We start from the raw sequence: 20746 nt of genomic DNA, 5'->3' as shown, positions 1-20746 counted from the left end.
GATGGAAAAGCAAATTTCACTTTTTATACACTGCATCGTTTAATTTCTTAAATAAACAATAAAGAAAAAAGTATTTCAATAGGGCACAGCCTTTGAAATCAAAGTCTTAGATTGAATGCTAGTTCCACCTCTTGTTAGTCCGGACAAAATAGTACACAACTCTGAGCTTCTTTATATGTGAAGGGAAGGACATCTGTCTCGTAAGGTTATAATAAAGATCAAATTATATGATGGTAACAATAATGTTAGCTAACCTTTATTGAACTGGGCACTCTGCCAATGATTTAACATATATTGATTCATTTACTCCTTACAATCATCTAAGGTATTATCATAATTCTCTTTCATGGATGTAGAAACTTACCTCAGATTCAAATCCAGGTCAGGATTAGAATGCATACAGTCTTATCATAGGGTTTCCCTGATAGCTCAGAAGGTAAAAAATCCACCTGCAATACGGGAGACCTGGGTTTGATCCCTGGGTTGGGAAGATCCCCTGGAGAAGGGAACAGCCACCCACTCCAGTATTCTGGCCTGGAGAATTCCAATTCAGACAACCTTCATTAAGATGATACATAACCATTCTCCTCTAATCACTAAACAGCCTCCCCATGTAAAATAATACTAAAATGAGACTAATTTCTTGCAGTAATGAAACCATTACAGTTTTGAAGGGAATACATTCTCTTCTTCCTGATTTGGAAGAAGGAATAGGTCCTTTCAAATTATACTTTCCCCACTTTTGCTTTTATGTTTTCCCAAGTTCCACAAACCATGGAATATTCCTTTATGGACTACTCCTTCACTGTCTTTTTTCCCCATCCTTCTGCATGCTTCTAGTCCCTGATGCTAAAAAGGTAACGGTTCACAGAACATGAAAATTATGTACAAGGTCTAGCTTCAAAAAGAGAAAACATAACATCAACATTTCTTCAGCAAAACATCTGAATGCACTTTATCTGGTCAGAGACTGGGGAACAGCAATGTGCTTAGGGAAGATGGGAAAAGGAAAGAAGTAAGATATCCCAATTAGACTTGAACAGTACCTTGAGCCTTTATATCCACTGAGATCTTTGTCCATATCCAACTCAGGAGTGGATTCAATGATTGCCTGAACTTCTGACTTCTCTTCATTTTCAGCAGAACCTTAGAAAAGGACAAGATAACAAAAATAACACATATAACACATACAGCCCCTGATATGAAAATTGTTTCTATGGTTGTAAATACATCATTTGATCATAAAAATTTTTAGAGAGCTGAGAAACACAAGGTTAAACAGACAATAGGTCATATATTCAATTAACAGTCAATATGGAAATTAAAAAAAAAAAACAATGAAAGTTTTCATTTGTGTTACTTTGGACACAATGCACTGTATACCAGGCCAGAACTCAGTATTTTCATTTTAATTAAGGGATGAAATACAGAGAGATTAAGGACAGAGACTAATGACCTATGGCAGAGAACAGATAAAGAATGTCCTCCTGCCTTTCAGGCTCTCCAAACCCCAGCCACTCTTTACCCACGCCATTTTTACTCTCTAAAACTTAACTTTTAATCATCACATCTTTTAAGCTTATTTACAATTGAGTACAATTTTATGAATCTACAGCAGCAACACCCCCAGAGATGTACCTTCTCACATTTGCATCATTTGGATTTACTGAATACTTTGCCAGTATAGAAAAAACTAAGGCTACTTACCTGTTGATATGTTTCTAGTTTCTTGGACTACTTGTACTTCAATATGCTTGCTTATCTCTGACTTATCTGGTGTATCTGCAACCTTCACAATTCCTTCATTCTCCTCATGTAAGGGAGTATCGATAGGTATTGCTGCCACATCTGAAGCAGTTGTTGACGCTGGAGTGGTAGCTTTAGATCCTCCCTGGCTAACATCAGAAAGTTCATCCTACAAATATAATTAGGGAAAACATTTTGATGAGTAATTTATTTAAATGGTCTTTTAAATAGGTAAAGAAACTTGAAAGAAAATTCTGTTAAAAATCAGTAAGTCACTTATTACCAAAAGTAATCAAATAATCTTTGTAGCTTATTTTCAAGTAACTGGGTAATAGTTAAGTAATAATATTTTTCCAGACATACGTGAGATTCTTCTAAATAGAAAAAGTAAAGATAAAGGAGGACTGGCAGTATTAACAATAAAAGTATACACTAATGTCATCATCAGAGTTTATCATGGCAGTTCTAATTTGCACAATCATTTGATAATGAAGACTTGTCTCAAAACACTTACAGATGTACTACGTGGTTGTTGTTGTTACTCTTCAGTAGCTCAGTCATGTCCAGCTCTTTGTGAACCAATGGACTGCAGCACTTCAGGCTTCCCTATCCTTCACTATCTCCCAGAGTTTGCTCAAATTCATGTCTATTAAGTTGGTGATGCTATCTAACCATCTCATCCTCCGTCGCCCTGTTCTCCTCCTGCCCTCAATCTTTCCCAGCATCAGGTCTTTTCCAATGAGTCAGCTCTTAGAATCGGGAGGCTAAAGTACTGAAGCTCCAGCTTCAGCATCAGTCTTTCCAATGAATACTCAGGGCTCATTTCCTTCAGATTGCCTGGTTTGATCTCCTTGCAGTCTAAGAGACTCTAAAGAGTCTTCTCTAGCACAATTGGAAAGCATCAATTCATCTTCATGCTCAGCCTTCTTTATGGTCCAACTTTATGGTCACATGTACACATGACTACTGGAAAAACCGTAGCTTTGACTATTCGGACCTTTGTTGGCAAAGTGGTATCTCTACTATTCAATACGCTGTCTAGACTTGTAGAGCAACTGTCTTCTAATTTCATGGCTGCAGTCACCGTCCACACTGATTCTGAAGCCCAAGAAAATAAAATCTGTGACTGCTTCCACTTCTTCCCTTTCTATTTGCCATAGTGATGGGACCAGATGCCATGATCTTAGATTTCTGAATGTTGAGTTTTAAGCCAGCTTTTTCACTCTCCTCTTTCACCCTCATCAAAAGGCTCTTTAGTTCCTCTTCACTTTCTGCCACTAGAGTGGTATTACCTGCATATCTGAAGTTGTTTATATTTCTTGATTCTAGCTTCTGTTTCCTCCTGCCCAGCATTTTACATGATGTACTCTGCATGTAAGTTAAATAAGCAGAGTGACAATATTTGAACAATCGGTTGTTCCCAATTTTGAGCCAGTCAGTTGTTCCATATCTGGTTCTAACTGTTTCTTCTTGACCCATACAGAGGTTTCTCAGGAGGCAGGTAATGTAGTCTGGTACTCCTATCAGTAGAAGAATTCTCCACAGCTGTGATCCACACAGTCAAAAGCTTTAGCATAGTCAGTGAAGCAGAAGTAGATGTTTTTCTGGAACTCCCTTGCTTTCTCCATGATCCAACAAATATTAGCAATTTTATCTCTGGTACTTCTCCCTCTTGGAAATGCAGCTTGTACATTTGGAAGTTCTTGGCTCAAGTACTACTGAAGCCTAGCTTTAAAGATTTTGAGCATAACTTTGTTAGTATGTGAAATGAGCCCAACTGTGTGGTAGTTATGCAGATACCACCACCCTACTGGCAGAAAACAAAGAGGAATTAAAGAGCCTCTTGATGAAGGTGAAAGACCAGAGTGAAAAAGCTGGCTTAAAACCCAACATTCAAAAAACTAAGCTCATGGCATCCGGTCCCATCACTTCATGACAAATAGATAGGGGAGAAAATGGCAACAGTGACAGACTTTATTTTCTTGGGCTCAAAATATCACTGTGGGACTGAGACTGCAGTCATGAAATTAAAAGATGCTTGCTCCTTGGAAGAAAAGTTATGACAAACCTAGACAGCATATTAAAACGCAGTCATCACTTTGCCAACAAGTCTGTATGGTCAAAGCTATGGTTTTTCCAGCAGTCATGTATGGATGTGAGAGTTGGACCATAAAGAAGGCTGATGCCAAAGAACTGACACTTTCAAACTGGGGTGCTGGAGAAGATTGTTGAGAGTCCCTTGGACTGCAAGGAAATCAAACCAGTCAATCCTAAAGGAAATCAACCCTGAATATTCAGTGGAAGCACAGATGCAGAAGCTGAAGTGCCAATATTTTGGCCACATGATGCAAAGAACCAATTCATTGGAAAAGATCCTGATGCTGGGAAAGATTGAGGGCAGGAAGAGAAGGGGGCATCCGAGTATGAGATGGCTGGATGCCATCACTGACTCCACAGACATGAGTATGAGTAAACTTCAAGAGATAGGGAAGGACAGGGAAGCCTGGCATGCTGCAGTCCATGAGGTCACAAAGTGTCAGACTTGACTGAGCAACTGAACAGTGAACAAATGAAATGAAAAGTCTCCGCCACAGTGTTTGACTGAGGGCACAATATTTTTTTCTCCTATGGAAGAAATTATGAAATTCTGTCACTAACAATGCATCCAACTAAAGATAGAAGGAAGAAAGATAATCCTAAATATTAGCCTGTTGTTAAATATAAAATGTATCACTGGTCAACAGTAAGTCCATAAGACTTCAGGTACAAAATGAGGAAAAATTTTTACTAGGACCTAAATGGAAGCTGGAAGCATTGATATGAATTATTTAATGTGAAGTTGTAGGGGAGCTGCATGCTATTATTTCATATTCAATCTGTGACATTAAGAGACCTCTAATTCCTATTTTATGTTGCTCTATGTCAGGTTGTACTGTTTCAGCTGCCAATTTTGACTACAAATGCTGCTTTCTTTATCTGAAGACCACCAGCCTAACAATTTGAATTAAGATGTCCTCTTCAATGACACATGTAGATGCCATAAGTGGAGACTTACTGGGTGGTCAAGTCTCTTTCTAATAAATGTACTTGTCTTGTAACCCCACTCAAAGTCTTTCAATCTTCAAGAAACTCTCTTATTACAGGCTTTCCAGTCACTAAACAATGCCCACAAAACTAAGGAACCTGACTTGGGGTTCCAGTGCTGTAACTACAAAAGAATGGCACTCCTGTGCAAGATAACAAGTCATGGTGAGATGTGAAGAAGTCAGGACCCCTGTGTACTGTGGGTGGGGTGATATGATAGTGCAACTGCTATGGAAAACAGTATAACATTTCCTCATAAAATTAAAAATAGAACCAAAATATGATCCAGCACTACCCCTTCTGCGTATAAAACAAGAAGATTTGGAGCCAGGGATTCAAAGAGATGTTTATACACGCACATTCACAGCAGAATTATTCATAGTAATCAACAAGTGGAAGCAATCCACATGTCCAACAAGGGATGAAATGTATAAACAAAATATGGTGTATAAATATATATATATGTATGTATATATGTATATACATACACACACACACAAAGGAATATTATTCAGCTTTAAAATGGAAGGAAATCCTGTGATTTCCTTGATACAACATGGATGAATCTAGAGGACATTATACTAAGTGAAATAAGCCAATCACAAAAAGACAAACACAACGTGATTCCACTTATATGAGGTATCTAAAGTGGTCACATCCATAGAAGCACTAAGTAGAGTAGCAGTCGTCAGTACTGACGGGAGGGCCGAAAGAGGAGTTTAATGGGTATACAGCTTCAGTTGTGCAAGGTAACAAGCTCTAGCAATCTGTTTCACAACAATATGAACATTCTTAACACTACTGAAGTGTATAGTTAAAATGGTTACAACAGTAAATTTTACTTTTTTTTTTTAATCACACATACAAAAAAGAGAATGGGGGGAGAAAACAGAATAGGTGGCATTAATTTTAACTTCACTTGAGATATCATGGTGAAAACAATCTGGTCTTTGTGCTATTTTTCTGCTGGTTTTAGATATCAGGCTAAAAGTCTATACACCTTTACAAAATACTTTCAATTGTTCCATTCATCAATGCCTCACATACCCAGTGCTGTATAGAATATATATGTCACATATTATCTGCCATTGCCCCATTGCTAGTTATATTCAGAGAGACTATAAAGTAAGTTCACAACTATAAAAATAAATTAGCCAATTAAGGATAATTTAGAAATGTTCTAATATAGTGTTTTCTTAAGTAGCTTGCCTGATTTTATCTGAAATAAGCTAAGAAAGAGGGCAAGTAACTCTGCTATATAAACCTGTCTTTAGCTTCAAAGATTTTAAGCCTAATCTAAGCAAAAGAGAAACAGAATCACAAAATTCTGTATATACATGTATTTTCTGGAGAGCTTCATAACTTTAATCTGATTCCTAGAGGAATCCGTGACCCAAAGAAACACTGAGAACCACTGAGATGAAGTAAATCTAGCTCTAAGTTATACTATAGGTTCAAAAAAATTTAGCTTATTAAAACAGAGGCATAGATGACCTACTTCTGAAGATATTTCTGAAAACGATACTGGTTCCACTGTTATGAACCAGGTGAAGGCCTTACCCTGGTTAACCCTGATCTAGTGGGTAGGATAAAGTCTTATTTTGTCCTTACATCCCCAGTGCCTAGTGTATCAAGCCTGACATGAAGCAGGCTCTCAAAAGATATTTGCTGAATGGTGCCCTAACAGGCATTAAACAAATCTGTTTAACTAGGGAGGCAGCCCATGGTAAAATGACTTACTAGGCTGTCTCCAGGATACTTTCAAGTTAGGTACATTCTGCCCCGAGGATGGTATTTGTGCAAACATAAAAGTCTTCTTACCCACAGCTGTATAAAGAGAAATAAGCTGAATTTCCAAAGGATTTACTTATTTTTTTTCTCTCCTTTATAGATTACAGTAAAGCCCTAGCAACCACTGTAGAAGAAATAATTTTCTTTCATTTCAGTGGGCTTCCCTGGTGGTTCAGCTGGTAAAAAATATCTGCCTGCAATGCGGCAGACCTGGGTTTGATCCCTGGGTTGGGAAGATCCCCTGGAAAAGGGAAAGGCTACCCACTCCAGTATTCTGGCCTGAAGAATTCCATAGACTGTATAGTCCATGGGGTCACAAAGAATCAGACATGACTGAGCAACTTTCACTCACTCAGTGAATAACATCAGTAGTCTTCCAAACTGAGCACTTGATATCTTGCGAGCAGTAGTTGAGGAAGTAACCAAAAGTTAATCACTTTCATCTACTTTTTGCAAAATGTTTTGAAAGCCCATTCTCACCTCCTGTTCTATAGCCTTCAGAGGTTCAGGGCTACTGCTGACCTGGGAATAGGGAAAGATTATAAAGGAGAAAAAAAATTCATATATTTACTAGGTGTCAGCATATGTCTAAGTATCTTTGGCTTGTGCTACCTCTCAGGATAACAAGGTCCATCTCTATTTTCTACTTTGTTCAAAAGAGGGCTTGGGGGTTTTGTTTTAACTTAAAATCACCTCCTTTAAGTCTCTATTTTAAGCCATATTATGACTCAAAAGCCACCACCTGGGTCTTTTTTTTTTTTTTTTTTAATTATTATTTTTTTTTTTCCAGTGGGTTTTGTCATACATTGATATGAATCAGCCATGGATTTACATGTATTCCCAATCCCGATCCCCCCTCCCACCTCCCTCTCCACCCGATTCCTCTGGGTCTTCCCAGTGCACCAGGCCGGAGCACTTGTCTCATGCATCCCGCACCACCTGGGTCTTATCTTACCCTATACTTTGTCAATAAGCAGTTTATCACTTAACTGTTTTTTCTATTCATAAGGGCTTCCCTGGTGGCTCAGTGGTAAAGAATCCGCCTGCCAATGCAGGAGAGACTGATCGGGAAGATCCCACATGCCACAGAGCAATTAAACCCAAGCCACAACTATTGAGCCTGTGCTATAGAGTCCATGCTCTGCAACAAAGAAGCCATCGCAACAAGAAGCCCACACAACATAACTAGCCCCTGCTTGCTGCAACTAAAGAAAAGCCCACAGCAACGACGACCCAACTGAAGTGAAGCAAAAGTCACTCAGTTGTGTTGGACTCTTTGTGACCCCATGGACTACACAGTCCATGGAATTCTCCTGGTCAGAATAGTGGCGTGGGTATAAGTTCCCTTCTCCAGGGAATCTTCCCAGCTCAAGGATAGAACCCAGGTCTCCTGTACTGCAGACGGATTCTTTACCAGCTGAGCCACCAGGGAAGTCCAAGAATACTGGAGCAGGTAGCCTATCCCTTCTCCAGCGGATTGTCCCAACCCAGGAATCGAACCAGGGTCTCCTGCACTTCAAATGGATTCTTTACCAGCTGAGCTACCAGGGAAACCCCAAAAAAGAGAAATCTTCCTGAAATTTATCCTAATCATCTTGAGTAATTAGCATAATAAATATTCCAATTTAGCATACGTGGAAATGCTAAACACTCTTCTTCCCCTTGCCTCACCCCCTATCATTTCTGAAACTGATAGAGAACACTAATAATTAAAGGGTGACCAAAATTCAAATCCTTTCTCAAAAAACAATCTATTTACTCATATTCTCTACTTATACATTTGCCCTCTTTGAGACAACAGTATTTCTCTTAAACATAAAGCAACTTCAAGTTTTAAATATTCTTAGTCTGGAAATCCATCACTCTTTTTGAAAGTCTAAAATATAGCTGTGCTGCACTCTCTTAGTTCCCATCCAAAAAAGTACAGATGAACAAGACAAGATTCACTTTTTTTCTAAATGAATCAATTGACTTACAACACTATATTAGTTTCAGGTGTATAACACAGTGGTTTGGTATTTTTAGACATTATAAAATGACCACCATAATAAGTCTAAGTACCAACTGGTGCCATACAAAGTTATTACAATATTATTGACTGTATTCTCTATACTATACATTACATTCCTTTGACTTCTTTTATTCTATGAAAGTGGCTTTGTATCTCCCTCACCTATTTCACTCATCTCCTCACACCCCACTCCCCTCTGGCAACTTCAATTTGTCCTCTGTACCTATGAGTCTGCTTCTGTTTTATGCTTGTTCATTTTGCTTTGTGTTTTTAGGTTCCACATATAAGAGAAATCACATGGTATTTGTCTTTCACTGACTGATTTTTTCACTTGGCATAATACCCTCTAGGTCCATCCATGTTATCAAAAATGGCAAGATTTTTTATAAGGTTGGATGATATTCCATTTAATATACCACAGTATGATTCACTTTGTACAAATCAGACTGCATCTCCTTTAATATCTGTTCAAACGAGCTTTGATTCTGGATTCTCATCTTTAACTCTTCTCAACTAACATTTCATCAAAAGCTAGGTAAATAACTCTCTAAATAAAAACGAAAAGATTGCGAATATGTATTTCAAAATGGAAAACAAAAAGCCGCAGGAAATACTTAAAAGAACATAAACTCATTTATCTTACAAAGACATATATGAGTATGTATTATCTATGTGCAATGTGGACTTCCCTGATAGGTCAGTTGGTAAAGAATCCACCTGCAATGCAGGAGACCCCAGTTCAATTCCTGGGTTGGGAAGATCCCCTGGAGAAGGGATAGGCTGCTCACTCCCATATTCTTGGGCCTCCCTTGTGGCTCAGCTGGTAAAGAATCTGACCCCAATGCGGGAGACCTGGGTTCAATCCCTGGGTTGGCAATGCAGGAGACCTGTGTTTGATCCCTGGGTTGGGAAGATCCCCTGGAGAAGGGAAAGGCTACCCACTCCAGTATAATCCATGGGTTCACAAAGAGCCAGACACGACTGAGCAACTTTCACTTTCACTTTTCATGTGCATATGTGAAGAAAGGAGCATGAAGAATATACCAAATGAGGATAACTGAGGTGAAGGAATGGAATTTACATTTTTTACTCTAGATTCAATATTATTTGATTGTGCAACCTTATTAGTATAAACTTGTAAAAGAATTATTAAGCCTGCTTTATAAAATATGTGATCTCAGATCAACTTTACATTTCTAGCATCTGGCACTGTTTGTGACCCAGTAGGTATCAAAGTTTTTAATGTAAAAAGCAAGGTAATTTTTCTTCAACAGATAATACTTAAAGCTATTTTTCCTATTTTAAGAGTTGGTTTAAACATTAAATATCAACAGTAATAAATATGCATGCACCAATTACTTCAAAAGAAGTCATAGAAATAGAATCTTTAAATACCATCATTTTTAACAGTGTTATTTTTAACCAACCAAGTTTTACCAGTTTTCAGTCTCAACATACACGAGTATTTTGGTCAACATACAACATAATAAATATGCCAAAAAGAGGGGGGGAGAAAATCTTATTTATTAACACCCAGTAAGAAAGAACTAATTCATTGCGTCTTTTCTAAGCAAGAGTTTAAAAGGGCCTTCCCTTTTAAGTATGAATCTTATAATTTTGTCAGTGATAGCTCAATAAAAATGAATGAATGAATGAATTGGAAATTACCAAAATATTAAGAAGAGTAAATCTTAACTCAGTTTTCCCTTTAAGCCCCCAATGTCAGCTGTGGATGATCCCTGAAGTTATCAAATAAGGATATACATGAGTGGGAAAGTTGGTAAATAACAGTTGAAGTTATAGGACTTCCCTGGTGGTGTGGTGGTTAAGAATCTGCCTGCCACTGCAGGGGCCACGGGTTTGATCCCTACTCTGGGACGATTCCACATGCCACAGGGAAACTAAGTCCATGTACCACAACTACTGAGCCCACACTCTAGAGCCTGGGTTGCAACTACGGAGCCTCCATGCTCTACAGCCACTGATCCACAACTAGAGAAGCCACGGCAATGAGAAGCCTGTGCACTACCATGCTCGCCACAACTACAGAAAGCCAGTGCAGCAACGAAGACCCGATGCAGCGGAAAGTAACAAACTTTCGTTATTATTTAATAGTATTTAATTATTGGTGGATGTATTTTGAGGCTTACAGATAAGTCTCAATTACTAAATAAGTCTTAATTTGAGGATTATTAAATAACAGCTATTTAATATTAGTAATATTAAATAATATGCCTTATGCTCTGTCCCAAGCAAACCATAAAATATTACAACATATAATCCATTTTTTTTTTGCATCCAGCATATATTTTGAAAACTTTTACACAAAGACAGGCAAAGACACTACAAGAAAATTACAAATATCCTCTACAACTACTGACATAGAAGTCTTGAACAAAACACAAGCAAACCAAAGCAGTACATTAAAAGGATTATACACAATGATAAAATGGGATTTATTCCTGGAATTTGAGAATGGGTCAACAGACAAAAATTAATCAATGTGATATGCCACCTTAATAGAATGAAGGGAAAAAAACCCCAAATCATCTCAATTGTTGCAATAATAGAATGACAAAATTCCACATCTTTTCACAATAAAAACACCTAATGAACAAGAAACAGAAGGAAACTCACTATGATGAAAGCCATATATGAAAAACCCATGGCTAATAACATACTCAGTGGTGAAAGACTAAGTTTTCCCCCTAGAATTAGGAACAATGTCCACTTTTGCCAATTCTAGTAAATATTATATTAGAGGTTCTAGGCAGAGCAAGTAGACAAGAAGAAGAAATAGGCATTCAAATTAGAAAGGAAGAAGTACAATTATCTCTATTCACTGACAACATGATCTTATATCTAGAAAACCCTAAATATCACACACACAAAGTTAAAGCTAATAAATGAATTCAGCAAAGTTCCAAGATACAAAATTAACACACAAAAATCAGTTGCAACAAACAATCCAAGAAAATAATTAAGAAAACAACTCCATTTACAATAGCATAAAAAGAATAAAATACTTAGAAATAAATATAACCCCTAATCAAAGTCTCAATGGTGACGAAGCTTTGAAACTAGAGAGGTGGTGGTTATACAACATTGTGAATGCACTAAATGCCACCTGACTGTACACTTTAAAATGGTTAATCATGTTTTGTCCAGGCAATACCCAGCTTGCTTGCCTTCTCTTTTCCTCCCAACATTTTACTTTTAGAATTTTTCAGTGACCACCCACATACTCATCACCTAGTTTCTACCCATTAACATTTTCCTATTCTATTACTATTCTTTATCACATAACTACCCATCTTTCTACCAGTCTATGATGCATTTCAAAGACACTGTCATCAATACACCTCACCCCTGAACATTTCAGCATGCGTGTCATCAACTAGAGCTCAGTATCTGTTTTACATATTTTTGAGTTAAACCTACATAAAATGCACAAATTGTAAGTGCATTTTGCTGAGTGTTGACAAATGCGCCCATCTGTCTAACCCAACCCCCTATCAAGATACAGTACATTACCATCATCCTAGATATTTCCCTCAGGCCCTTTCTTAGTCAATCCCACCCACATCCCACCGGAGACAACTACTGTTCTAATTTTGTCCTGACCATACATTCATTTTCCATTATATAAAACTTCATATAGTTGGTACCACAGAACATATATTCTTTTGTCTAAGGCTTCTGTCATTCAGCATGATGTCTTTGAGAACTGGTTCTCTTTTAGACCTACAATTTTTGAATTCAGAGCTAGGAGGATGCTCCCAGATCAATTAAAAAAAAAAAAAAAAAAAGCAGAAACTGAGCAATTCACAAGACATTTAAAGTGAAAGGGGGAAAAAAAGCAAAGTGAAGTGTGATTCATATGGTACTTGTGGGGGAAAAAAATGATGTAAGGTTTTATATGCTTAAAATAACTCGGGAAGGACACAAGAAACTGGTTACAGAAGTTGCCTCGAGGGAGGGGAAAGACACTAAAGGAGAGATTTTTTTGGTAAAAAACTGAAGCGTCATACACGTATAAATAAGTTCACTTATCACAAGTGTACAGCTCAATTTTCACAAACTGAATACATCTGAGTAACCTGCACTTAGAACAGGAATCAGAATCTTGTCAGCACCCTAAAAACAAAAAAGATAACCCTCTATCACAATTCTTTTTGTGGGGGCTATGCTGGGTCTTTGATGTAGTGTGGGCCTTCTCTAGTTGTGGAGTGTAGGGGCCACTCTCTAGTTGCCGTGCTCAGACACCTCACTGCAGTGGCCTCCCTTGTTGTGGGGCCTGGGTTTCAGGGCACATGGGCTTCAGTAGCTGCGGCTCCTGGGCTCTAGAGCACAAGCCCAATGGTTGTGGGCTTACTTGCTCCAAAGCATGTGGGATCTTCCTGGCCCAGGGATCAAACCTGTGTCTCTTGCATTGGAAGGCAGATCCTTTACCACTGAGCCACCAGGAAGCCCGCTTCTGTTGTTTATACTCTGGTTTTTGGCCACAAGGCATGTGGGATCTTCTGACATTTTAACTGTGTCTTGGTGTGGGTCTCTTTGGGGACATCTTGTTTGGGACTCACTGCTTTCTGGACTTGGTTGTCTGGTTTCTCTGCCAGATTAAGAGATTTATTAAATAAGTTTTAATAAGCAATAATTTAATAACTTATTAAATAAGTATCAATTATTAATACATCTTAATTTGAGTATTAAATAATGATTTACTATTAATAATATTAAATAATAATCCTTATCCTCTGTCCCAAGCAAAACATAAAACATTACAACAAATAATCTATTTTTCTTAAAACTCTATTTTTATTTTACTCCACTGTAAATACTAATATAAAAATCCAAAAGGAAGTAATGTATAATATAAACCAATGGAAAAACCCAACATAAGGATCAAAGGAAGAAAGGGCCTAGAAGCAATCACATTCCAATCAATAAGCACATTTAGTGCCTAGATCTTGGTTCCTAAATATTTTCTCCAATAAATAGAACCAGGGTTTCTTTGAGAAGCAGTTAATTGCACAGCAGGTACAGGGAAAATACAAGAGCCTGGAGCATCTGATGGTGGGCATCAGTATGGGCATAAAGGGTATTAGGATGACTCCTTAAAGAGCTCCTGATGTCCTAAGCTGAAACAATTTGAGCAACAAAATAAATATAGTAAGTACCCTACACACAAAACTGCAAGTTTCAAACTTGCAAAAATGAGAACATGCATTCCATCAATGTCAGGTATGAGTGAAATTGTGAGTCTCCTACTGCTGACGATCTTTCAGCTCCACCATCTCCCATCTTCTCTCCCTCCTCTAGTCAGCAACTCTTCTTGCCTGTTGTACTACTATACTTTTAAAGGTACTGTACTGTAAGATTAAAACGTTTTCTTTATTTTCTGTGTTTGTTTTTATTTGTGTGAAAAGTATTATAAACCTGTTACAGCACAGTACCATTTGGCTGGTTGTGTTAGTTGGGTAACTAGGCTAACTTTGTTGGACTTACAAATTGGACTTAGGAATGTGCTCTGAAAATGGAACATGTTCGTATGTACGGGACTTACTATAAAAGTGTTGGATAACCTACAGGATAAAATAATATCTATTAGTTCAAACAAGGAAAGAAAGAAGGGAGGGAATGAGTAGCTCTCGCTTCCCAAAGAATTCCTCAATAAATGCAGAATGAAGAAAATAGAAAATCAGCATTAGAACACCACAATAATGATTACTGTAGCTAAGATTCACTGATGGGTACTAAAATCAGTAAATGAAAGTTTGAAACAGGGTATCAGCACAGTCTCAAAAATACATCCACCAAGATATTTGTTAATCAAATTATAAAGAGAAAAATAATAACTTTACAGTGGAGAAATCCAACATACACTAGATGAACCAAGCAATCAAGGTTAACATCACCAATACAGCATGCTGCTTCTGTATCAGCCTTATTAAAAATATATAGCCTCAATCTAACCATGAGAAACCATCAGAGAAGCCCAAATTTAGAGACAGTCTACAAAATAACCAACCAGTATTCTTTCAGCTTGAAGGTCATGAAATACAAGGAAAGACTGAGAAGCTCACATATTAGAAGAGACTGAGGCAACATAACTCAATGCAATGTGGGATCCTGGACTGGATCCTGGAACCAAAAAAGAACACTGGTGGGAAAATTGGCAGAATCTGAATACAAGTCTGTAGTTCAGCTAATAGTATTGTACCAATGTTAATTTTTTAGTTTTAATAATCTTATCATGGTTAGTTAATATTGGTGGACAGCAGGTGATGGGTATCGTTCCCTCTGTACTGTACTGTTTTTGCAACTTTTCTCTAAGTTTAAAATGTCTCAAAATGAAAAGTCAAAAAAACAGAAAACAACCAAGAACATTAACTGTTTTGAAATGTAAAATCATACATGCATTTTATGACAGGATCTTTAATCACAGAAGATACAAGAGTAAGGTTTAACTAATACAAAGATTCAAGCTTGGGAAAACTAAAGAAATAGGAACGACTAAACATAAATGGAGGAGGATGGAAAATTCTTCTAAACAAGAATGCTGGCTCTGTTCAGGCATTTTTCGTTTTGCATGCTAAGCACATCCTCTGAAGAATGCAGCACGCATTGACCACTGGCTTTATATACCAAATCCTGCTAACAAGACCTTCTCAAAGCAGTTCCACTGAAGTATTTCAAGTCATGCAGTTTTAAAAGAACTCTTTAAAACTTTCCTAAGTAGGTACCAACCCAGTTGCTTTTAGCTAAAATTGTTTTTTCTGTTTTAAAAGTCACATTCTACTAATAACCAACAACCTAGACTCTTAAAATGAAAAAGCAATAACCTTTTTGGAATATATATACATACTTGCACATTCACATGTCTGTAGGCATGTGCAGGTGCATATACATGCACTAGCTATATATATACACATACATATGCGTACATGTGAAACTAGGTGGAATCTATGAAATCACTGCCAAAGTGATACCAACCAAGGTCTAAAAACTGTGACAATTTTATGCATAGCATAGTTTAAATATTTAAAACATTTTGTTCTCTCTCTTTCTATATATGGGCACAAGGGAGAGATATCTGAACTCTAAACTTGTAAAGCAATGAAGAACTTACACAACACAGCTGGTGAGAATACAAACGGCTACCATCCCTTTGGCAGGCAGTTTGGTGATATCTAGCAAAATCTGAAATATGGGCTTTGATTCAGCAATCCCACTTATGGGAACTATAAATACCAGCACAAAATACCAGTACAAGGTTTATTCAACTCAGCATTGCTTGCAATGGCAAGAGATTAGGACAAAGTGAGGTGTTCTATCAGTAAAGTAGATTTTAATGGCAGTTGGAATACGTGATCCCTTTCCCCTGGCCCTCCCTCTGCAATTCTGATGTATCATTCATCTTCCTTCATTCCCTTTTCAATTTCTTTTTACATTGGACTCTTCTTCTAAGCACACAAACAACCGAGTCTGTCCCATTTTTGTTGTTGGCTTGTTTTTAATTTTATAGGGCTCTAGAGAATGCGTAGGGAAATATCTCTGCAAGTTATGCCTCACTAGGAAAATGTCCATTCTAATATTTCTGGGATAGTTTTTGGAGCTTTTTCTTTTTCTTGGAGCCACCATTCTTGCTTCCCTGATAGCTCAGTTGGTAAAGAATCCATCTGCAAGGCAGGAGACCCTGGTTCAAGTCCTGGGTTGGGAAGATCTGCTGGAGAAGGGATAGGCTACCCAATCCAGTATTCTTGAGCTTCCCTTGTGGCTCAGCCTGTAAAGAATCTGCCCGCAATGTGGGAGACCTGGGTTCAATCCCAGGGTTGGGAAGATCCCCTGGAGAATGGAAAGGCTATCCACTCCAGTATTCTGGCCTGGAGAATTCGATGGACTGTAAAATCCATAGGGTCACAAAGTCAGACAGGACTGAGCGACTTTCACTTTCTGTTCTTGCTAGCAGAAGCCTCTTAAAGTCCACTGCTGAGTGGGTCTGCCTTGGAAGAGAATTTCCTCTTTTTCTTTGGGGACCCTCTTGTTTCGTGACTCTTCTGGGTCATTAACTGATTCCTCTTTGGGAAAAGACTTCTTCCTCTTGGAAAGACTTCTACAGCCAGCTGTCTCTTCAATATCGCTACTAACTAGCTCCTCCTTGGAAAAAAGATTTCTTTTTCTTGGTTTGGAGGTGATAAGATGGGTCTTCCACTCCATTCTCCTGGGGAGCCTCCCCAGGCTTGTGCTTTTGCTTCTTTTGGGGTCTTTTACTTGTCTCCTCATTCCTCCGGGGCACTACTGCTTTCTGAAGACACCAGGGCAATCGCAGCCAGCCTTTTCTTTTCCTTATTCAAGTGTTTCTTCTGTTTCTCCAGCTTCTTAGCAATCTCAGCAGCTACTTCATCTGCCTGAATCATTGCCTCCTTCATGACATGCAGATTTCTTTTGTGGAATCTCTTCAGTCTCCTACACATAGAAGGACAGTCCCTTCTCAACTTGTTCTCAAAGCTTCTCCCCAAATACACTGGTGGGTACCTCAGAGAAGCAATCAATTTGTGAGGCAATACTGCCTTTGTTTTGCCAGGTATTAGGAGAGGTGGCTTCTGTTCTTGGCAGCTGCTTGGCCAATGAAGGCAGAGTGGAAAATGAGTCTGGAAATCTGATCCCTTTGCTGGACCCAGGAAATCACTCAGACACTAGGACTGGCCATCAACCCTATAGCAAGAAGCCTGTTTATAAGTGACGGAGCCCCGATCAACCATCACCGTGAATGTCCCATTCTAAGAGTACTTTTCCCTTTACCCTGGCAACTCAAGATATCCTTTTGCTTTCCTCCAACCACAACTACTTACTTCTTGAGTAACCTACATACTATTTCCTTTTTTTGTGAATATAATTCAGTCGGAGGAACAATCCTACCCTAACATTTTTGACCATTTTCAGCCTTAGCTTTTTAACTTTTGTTTATTTATTTATTATTTTGGGGCTCTGCTGAGTCTTCAGAGCTATCTGGGCTTTTCTCCAGTTGCAGCAAGCAAGGGCTACCCTCCAGTTTCAGTGCGCAGGATTCTCACTGTGGTGGCGTCTCTTGTTGTAGAGCACGGACTCTAGGGGGCAAGGGCATCAGTAGCTGTGGCACGTGGGCTCAGCAGTTACGGTTCCCGGGCTCTAGAGCACAGGCTCAGTACTTGTGGCGCACAGGCTTAGATGCTCCACAGCATGTGGCATCTCCCCAGATCAGGGACCAGACCCGTGTCACCTGCATTGGCAGGCAGATTCTTTACCGCTGAGCCACAAGGGAAGTCCCAGTTAGGGACACTTTAAAGAAATGTTTGGTTAAGTCATTTTAAAAGTCTATTTTACAAACAGTATTATACTACTTCAGATAAACTATCATACCTAGTATATCTGCTCCTCCATCCACATCTCCAATTAGGCCTGAACCACTGAGCCACCAGGGAAGCCCCCAGCCTTAGCATTTTTAAAACATTTTCAACAGAAAATGTCATTTAACATAAGAAGTTCCTTTTTACCAATTTCACTAGAAGCCCCCCAATAAAAAAAAAAATTTCTGTTGGTGATACAGTATAATAATCTTCTGCTTTCAGCTTTAAACTGATCTCTAAACTAGATTTGAGGACCATCGAAAAGGTGTCAGGTGAAGCTTCAATGTAAGCTGTGGCATTTAGATTGGCCTTGACAGAATACTTCTACTGGTGGTAACCTAAGCAGGATACAAATGCGTATGTGGGAAAACTATAAAGAAAAGCAACTGGATGCAAAAGTGTGGAGTTCAGGAAAGGGATCAAGGTCAGAGATTAAGATTTGTGAAAGCTGATGAGTGGATGGTATTTACAGACATGAAACTTGAGTTACCTAGATTAAGTAGAGCAGAGGGCTGAGCTTTAAGCCCTAGAGAACTCCAACATTTAGAAGTCCAAAACCAGCAAAGGAAAAGGACCTGTGAAGAATACCAGAGACTGGGGAATTGGGGGGAGTGGGGAGGGGGTGGGGAGAAGTATCCTGGGAGCAAAGTGAAAAAAAGCACTTCAAGAAGCAGAGAGTATTCAAATGTATCAAGTGCCGCTACAATGTAGCAAGAGAATGGGAATTTTCCATGTTTAGAAAGATGGATATTTTGGATAATTGTAAAAAAAAAGGCACACTGGTGCACAGTAGGTAGAATTAAAGTTTCAGAGGAATAGGATGAACAGAAAAAAAAACCACACTCTTCCAACATGCTAAGGTCTGTCCCCACCTTGAGGCCTTTACAGATGCTACCTGGCCATCCTGAAGCACATATTCCTCTCGACCCTTCCATGTGCCTGGGCATCTTCTTCTCAGGGCACAGTCACCACTTCCAAGAGAAACTCCTTAACTACCCCTTCTTACTACTATTCTCTAGCCCCTTACTTTGTTTTATAAAAACAGTATGTAACACTACTTGAAATTCCATGCTTTATTTGTTTCTTTGTTGATTTTCTCAACAAGAATACAATAAACAAAGGAATAAATATGTACAAAAATACTTCTTTTTAAGTTTTTTAAGAACAACATGTATATTTTTCTAGGTGCACCAGTCTTGGCAGATATTCCATTACAGTTATCCCTTGTTATCTGCAGGGGATTGTTCCAGAACTCCCTGTGGATACCAAAATCTACAGATGCTCAAGTTCCTTATATTAAACGGTATAGTATACCTGAAGATATAACCTTGTTGACTACAACTCTCTCACAGTGAGAAATCTGCAATAAAGCAACAAAAAAAGTCCATAAATTTATAATCATGGGCAAATCTCCTTTTCTGTCATTCTTCTGCCATAGTTTCCCTGGTTTTCTCACACAACATTTCACCTTAACCTTATTTCACACACACACACAAAAGTGCTAGTGAAATTAATATTACGAGCATACTCTTAATAGAGCTAGGTCATCTTCAAAGTTCTTAGGGAAATGAAAGTTGAAAAGCACATTACAATAGAGACGATCTAGTCCAACTTCTGTCAGACATGGAAACCAAGACTAGTGTGTTTCTTCAATGCAATCCACATGTGAACTCTACACCCAACTCCCAGGCTTTTGCAAAGTTAGAGAAAGACATCTGACTAATAACAAAGACTTAAGTAAATAGTATAATATGTCCTGATTATGAGACATATTTCACAAACTCATCCCTTTTGGGGCAGGGGGAGAGGCTGCATTGGGTCTTTGTTGCTACACGCGGGCTTTCTCTCGTTGCAGCAAGCAGGGGCTCCTCTCTAACTGTGGGGTGCAAGGTTTCTCATTGTGGTGGCTTCTCTGTTTGTGGAGCATGGACTCTAGGGCGCACAGGCTTCAGTAGTTGTGGAGCACAGGCTCAGCTGCCCCCACAGCATGCGGAATCTTCCCAAACCGGGAGTCTAATCCATTTCCCCTGCATTGGCTGGTGGATTCTTAACCACTGGACCACCTGGGGGAAGTCCTGTTAAGCCTTTATCTCATTTACTGGCTCCATGTCCACAGTAGAAACAGACTGGATTTTATTTTAAAAACCTCTCTTGGGAATACCTACCTTAGTATCCCTAGGGAGGACACGACTCCCCTGTTCAAATCCATCTGTTAATCAGTTTATAACTTGTCAGAGAATGGAAAAAATGTGAGGTTAGGCCTACTGTTAAAAATACTTTGCGGTGGGAGCAAAGCTATGAAATATTTATTTACTTCTTACTGTTTTGAGCACATTTCAAAGGTCAGTGAAATGATTCTAAATGCCTCTACCTACTAGAGCTGAGAAATAGACCATTTATATTATGTCAAAAGAATCTAGCACCTAAAACAAATAATTCATTTAACAAACATGTTCTGAGACAACTATGTGCTAGGCACCTTTTCTAAGTGCTAGGGACATGGCAGTAAATAAACTGCATGGATTTTACATTCTTGGTGGAGAGAAACAAAATAAAGTAAATGACTTTATATTTTAGAGGTATCATAAGAGCTATCTAAGGGGACTTCCCTGGTGCTCCAGTGGCTAAGAATCTGAGCTTCCAATGCAGGGGGCCTGGGTTTATTCTTAGCGAACTAGACCCACATGCCACAACTAAATATCCTGTATGTCACAACTAAGACTCA

General features: G+C 38.6%; 1 protein-coding gene and 1 non-coding gene across 10 annotated transcripts in view; both read right to left on the bottom strand.

Moving 5' to 3' along the window:
- SPAG9 (sperm associated antigen 9) overlaps nucleotides 1-20746 on the bottom strand; it is a 154426-nt gene that overhangs the window by 54060 nt on the left and 79620 nt on the right. For all 9 annotated transcript variants that reach the window (XM_043904127.1, XM_043904129.1, XM_043904131.1 and 6 more), the window contains 2 exons: nucleotides 1708-1915; nucleotides 1047-1146 (listed from right to left, as the gene is read on the bottom strand). In XM_043904127.1, coding sequence (XP_043760062.1) covers nucleotides 1047-1146; nucleotides 1708-1915 — 308 coding nt within the window. The remainder of the gene's footprint in view (nucleotides 1-1046; nucleotides 1147-1707; nucleotides 1916-20746) is intronic.
- LOC122695927 lies at nucleotides 17319-17407 on the bottom strand. Its single transcript, XR_006341657.1, has one exon. It is a non-coding gene; the product is annotated as a small nucleolar RNA SNORD86 (small nucleolar RNA).

This window comes from Cervus elaphus, chromosome 5 (genome assembly GCF_910594005.1).
Source record: "Cervus elaphus chromosome 5, mCerEla1.1, whole genome shotgun sequence".
In the NCBI taxonomy this organism is placed as follows: domain Eukaryota; kingdom Metazoa; phylum Chordata; class Mammalia; order Artiodactyla; family Cervidae; genus Cervus; species Cervus elaphus.
Note: the sequence above shows the minus strand (reverse complement) of the source record. Positions and strands in the feature narration are given on the sequence as shown.